Source organism: Drosophila subpulchrella, chromosome 2R (assembly GCF_014743375.2).
Source record: "Drosophila subpulchrella strain 33 F10 #4 breed RU33 chromosome 2R, RU_Dsub_v1.1 Primary Assembly, whole genome shotgun sequence".
Lineage (NCBI taxonomy): Eukaryota > Metazoa > Arthropoda > Insecta > Diptera > Drosophilidae > Drosophila > Drosophila subpulchrella.
In genome coordinates, this window is record NC_050611.1 from 16,902,789 (window position 1) to 16,907,960 (window position 5,172).

At 41.0% G+C, this 5,172-nt stretch overlaps 1 protein-coding gene across 1 annotated transcript; it reads left to right on the top strand.

Annotated features, from left to right (window-relative positions):
- Positions 1-3,872: 3,872 nt before the first annotated feature.
- LOC119551954 (seminase) lies at positions 3,873-4,628 on the top strand. Its single transcript, XM_037861649.1, has one exon. It carries the CDS (start codon positions 3,873-3,875, stop codon positions 4,626-4,628), a length of 756 nt encoding a protein of 251 aa, XP_037717577.1.
- The last annotated feature ends 544 nt before the right edge of the window (positions 4,629-5,172 follow it).

The window sequence follows — 5,172 nt, forward strand, 5'->3', positions numbered from 1 at the left end:
AAGCGGTTTTGAGGCTGCACCATGCACCATGCACCATGCACCATGCCCCACTATTCGACACACATGCCCCGCTCGTTTGGCTGCCATTGTGGTTCTGCAGCAACTAAAACGGGGCGTATGAGTGTTTTCAGCCATCTTCCCCTTATACAAAAAAAAAAACAAAAAACCCACTGTGGTTTCAAAGGTTTTTTGGGCTTGGTTTGTTTTCATCTAGGGTTACGGCGCCGGTTTCACTGTCTCACAAGTTGTGAAGGCTTCTGGTGATAAGATATGCATTAGCAGACAGCCAGCTAGCAATTAATGGGGATAGGGGATTTGATTAATAAGGAATATATAGAAAAGCCTTTGGGTTTCTTATACCAAAGGTAGTATTATAATTTCACACATAAATTTTTTATATCTAAATGGGCTAATCATCATGATACTTACTTTAGAGTCCTTATAATCATGGGACTATATGGAAAATATATACTAAACATGCAATTATGACAGAACTTTTATTAAAGATACTATTTTCCCTATAAAGGAAATTAGGTCTCAACTTAAACCATTTATGGTTTTATGAAAAGTAACTGTATTTTAACAACTCGGAATTTTAATTATTTAAATTGGCATTTGCATACGATTTAAAAAACTGAGTTCCCACGAAAATAAAAATACTAAAAATATACTGATTAGTTAAGAGAAAATATCAGGCTTGCAATACTGTTTTTCCCTATAAACGAAATTAGTTCTCAACTTAAATCATTTATGGTTTTTTGAAAAGTAACTGTATCTTAACAACTTGGAATTTTAATCATCTAAATTGGTATTTAAAAAACTGAGTTCCCACAAAAATAAAAATACTAAAAATATACTGATTAGTTGAGGGAAAATATCAGGCTTACAATGTTGTTAAAAGACATATAGTACTTAAACGGCCCTAGTCCAGCCATAGTTATTAATAGTAATGGATAGTAATTAAGTTTCAGGCAGCTATTACAGCAAAATATAAAATCGATTACGCCCAGAAAAAGTAAGAAATCGTCTGGCCCAATCGAAGGAAAAGAATGACCATGGTGTAGACATGTCACGGGGACTTTGTTAATATTTGATGCCAATTTATTTTTCAAATTGCAGACACACACTGTGCAAAAATTCTCATGTTACTTGAGTGTGGGTGGTGGGCACTTTGCATGCCATTGTTGGGTTCCTATTCCTATTCCTATTGCGATTCCTTTTCCGACTCCAACTCTGAGTCCTAACTGCAATGTGCGATGATTGTTCCCTTTGGATGTTGATGTTACGACCTTTCTCGTCACTTTGCTCCAAAGTGTTTCCCCGTCCAAGTTTTTCCTCCGGTTTTCCTCGTTTCTCTAGTTTTTGCTCCATTTCCAACACACTACTACTACTTAGTTATGGGTTTCACTGCTGTTTTTTTTTAGACTAACAATTATTCCTTAACTGCACTTTAGCAGCACCAAATGTCAGGCCCACTGAGTGTTCATTATAAAATTCCATCGGCAGTTTCTTCAGCTTTGGTTTTCTAAAAAAGGAAAAAAAAAACCGGAGGTTGGTAAATCGATGGAAAGCTGCAAGGTGGGGTTAGTAATCCCCTCTTTACACAGAACGTATGCAAAGAATAGAAAAATTTATGACTGTGGCGAGGGCATTACGTGTCTGTCAAACATTTCCGCCAGAAAGAGAGGTGCCCAGCTCCATGATGTTCGCCATCACGGAATACGAGCCAAATACAAAACACAATGTTACAGCAAAAAAAAAAAAAAATAAAGCACAAAATGTACAAAAAACATTCTTATCTGGGGAGTTGTGCGCGCACAAGAAAAAGGAGTGCAAAACCAGGGCCAAAACCCAAAACGTGGCTAAAAGGGGGGTGAGTAGAGGGGGTCCGGGGATGACGTTAACCCACCATGGCCGCCATCATAGCCCCGCACGAAGCATTCGCGACTCACGTCCAATGCGCACCGCGTTCTGATTCGTTTCGCTTTTTGCATGACTTGAGATCGTAAAAAATTCATATTTTTTCTCTCGCTTTTTATTTTTTTGTGTTTTTTTTATAGTGTTTTTTGTGTTTTTTGTTGGCTGCGTATGGTGCAGGAAGCCAGCTTTTGCGGGCGTTTTCAGAGCCGGTCATAATATTTAACTCACCGCTCCCTTGCGGGGTTGCTTTTGCTTTTCATTAGGCTGCGCGAAGAACGGACCGCCATATTGGCAGTCGAAGGAGCAGGGAGTTAGGAGCAGGGAGCAGGGATCAGGGAACGGGGACATCCACCATCTTGCCTCGCCTCATTTGGTTCGTTATTGCTCATTTCTTTTCCCGGCCTGCCAGATTAATGGGTGCGATAAGGTCGCCGGCCGCCAGTAGGTGTAGCCCAAGACCCCAAGAACCCGATACCTCCAAACCCCTTACCCATATCCAAAACCCATATCCAAACTTAGGTTCAGACGCCAGGAGGCTTCGACTTCAGCCATACCATCCTCCAACCCAATATGGTAGCCTTCGCACATACAGGCCCGCATGCCAAGTTGGTTTTCCCTTCCGCGCCTTGGAATGCGCTGTTTTTGGCCAAAATGAAGCCAAAGGGCACTGCCATTCCAGCCAGCCCATCTTCTTCTTCATCCACATCCACTGACTTTGCCTCAGACTCTGGGCACTAAGTTCTTATCTGCCACCAGGAATCTCCAGCCAATCCCGCCCCGTTTTATGACTCACAACAAGGAGAGGAAGGCTCGAATTCGGGTTTTTTTTCGGTTGGCTTTTGAGGTGCTGATAGCAGATAAAAAGCTCTTAAAGCAGGATTGGATTTCAATGAGAATGGCGATCCATGTTGTTAAGTAACACCATCCTCACCTGAAACTCTATCATACATTTAAATAACTACAAAACAACAGCTCTATTTATCTTTGTATATATTTATGAGGAATAAATTTAGACTTAAATAAATAAATTTATCTTCATCTTTTTCACCACATATTCTTATTGGTAAACTTTACCAATACTGATAGTTATTTAACTATGAACAACTAAAAATATTATAAGGTATTTTGTTGCCGCTAGTTACTATTTAATAACAACAATAAGCTTTGTAGTAAAACTTTAGTATAATAGTAGCTACTATTAGGTACATAAGTACTATTAAGTACAATAAAATAGTAATGCTACTATAAAATAGTGCTTGAGGATTTGATTAATGATTTTATAAGTTGGAAACGATAAAAGAAACGATATTGTATTTGTTGTTATACCTTTTTAATGATACACGCTTAAAACTTTTTAATGTATCTACCAATGAATGGTATTACATTACGTTACCATTTTATAGGACCTAATATATTATAGTAGTTTAATATTTTATAGTAGTTTTACTATTTAATAGTAAAAAATTGTGATAGTAAAACTATAAATGGTAAAAAAAAGTATTATAGAATAGAGTTTATTTTACAGTAGTGTTACCATTAAATAGTAACGTGAGTATTTTGTTGTTGTGAAAGAAACTATTTTATTGTTCATAAGGTTTCTGTGTGTACCAAAAAGTTCAAAAGAAAATAATTAAAAATTCTTTTGTTACTCTCTTAACAAAGATATGATCTATAAATAAAAGTTCAAGTACTTTTATCTAACAATATTTGCAGCCTGCTCTCACCTAATGTACACAAACCCAGCACTAAATGGATGTTTTTGTGAACCCCGCAAGGTCATCATCCACATGCTGTCACCGCGCGAATTTGACCCACTCCCAGTTTAGTTTCACTGCGTCATGTGAGGTGACCCTGAAAGCGGAATCTGAAACCGCCTAGTTTGTTTGCACAGCTGAAAGTTTGGCTAATAAAAGCAGCAGGAACAAGCGCTGGCCAACTTAGTTGCCTCCATCATGTGGCGTCCACTGTTGCTTCTCCAGCTAATCCTCCAGTTCCTCTGCCTTGGCCTGACCAGGGGACAAATCCAGCCCAGAATCGTGGGCGGCAGCACCACCACCCTGTCCGCGGTGGGTGGTTTTATGGTGAACCTGCGCTACGATGGGACCTTCTACTGCGGCGGCTCTTTGGTGAGCAGTAAACACGTGGTCACGGCGGCCCATTGCCTCAATGGCAAGAAGGCTTCCAGGATGACAGTCCAGGGCGGAGTGAGCAAGCTCAGTCAGACGGGCGTGGTGCGCCGCGTGGCCAAGTACTTCATCCCGAACAGCTTCAGCACCACCAGTCTCAACTGGGATGTGGGCGTTATCCGAATGCAGAGTACCCTCACGGGCAGTGGGATCACCACCATACCGCTCTGCACCGTTCAGTGGAGCGCGGGTGACTACATGAGGGTCTCTGGATGGGGCACCACCCGGTATGGAAACTCCAATTCCTCCAACCAGCTGCGCACCGTTCGCATCCAGCTGATCCAAAAGACGACGTGCCAGAAAGCTTACCAAAACAGGGACACCCTCTCCGCCTCCAGTTTCTGTGCCCGCTCCGGGGGCAAGGACAGCTGCACTGGGGACTCGGGAGGAGGGGCCATCTTCAACAATCAGCTATGTGGCATCGTCTCCTGGGGACTGGGCTGCGCCGATTCCAAATATCCTGGCGTCTACACCAGTGTCCATCGGGTGCGCAGCTTCATCCTCAGCGCCATGAAGAAATAAAGGGGAGTTGGGAGTGGGTACTCCAGTTGCCCGGATGCCGCGGCTATTAATAGTTAGTTAAAATATTAATTAAAAATCGTTACTACCAAGTGCTGCATCGCCTGTCGTCAGGAAGCCCTTGGTTCGGCCCAAACCGGATGGTCGATGGGCGATGGGCAATGAAGATATCAGCTATCTGCTTTGTGGCCTAGCCGCATGTAAATTGGCAGGTAATGCACAGTGATTGGATAGTAGGGGAAAATGTGGGAGCTACTTATAAAGATTATTGGTATATTAGTTTAAACCTAACAGCCTCGTTAGTAATGAAATTTGTTTCCTTCGATGCATTTATAAAAAAAGTTATACGAAAATATATTAGTACAAAGATATAACTTAACTAACAGTAGTTGTGGGGAAAGAAACGTTTAAAATGGTAAATATAATTTTTTAGAATTTGTTTATACAACCTTTATTCTTATTTTTGTTTGCGTACTTAAGGTTAATCTTAATCTTATGGGCTAAATTTTGCCTTGACTTAATTCAAGTTATTGGCTGAATTTGACTA

What these genes read in the sequence shown, in the direction of transcription:
- LOC119551954 (XM_037861649.1), top strand. Translation starts at nt 3,873, where the DNA reads ATGTGGCGTCCACTGTTGCTTCTCCAGCTAATCCTCCAGTTCCTCTGC.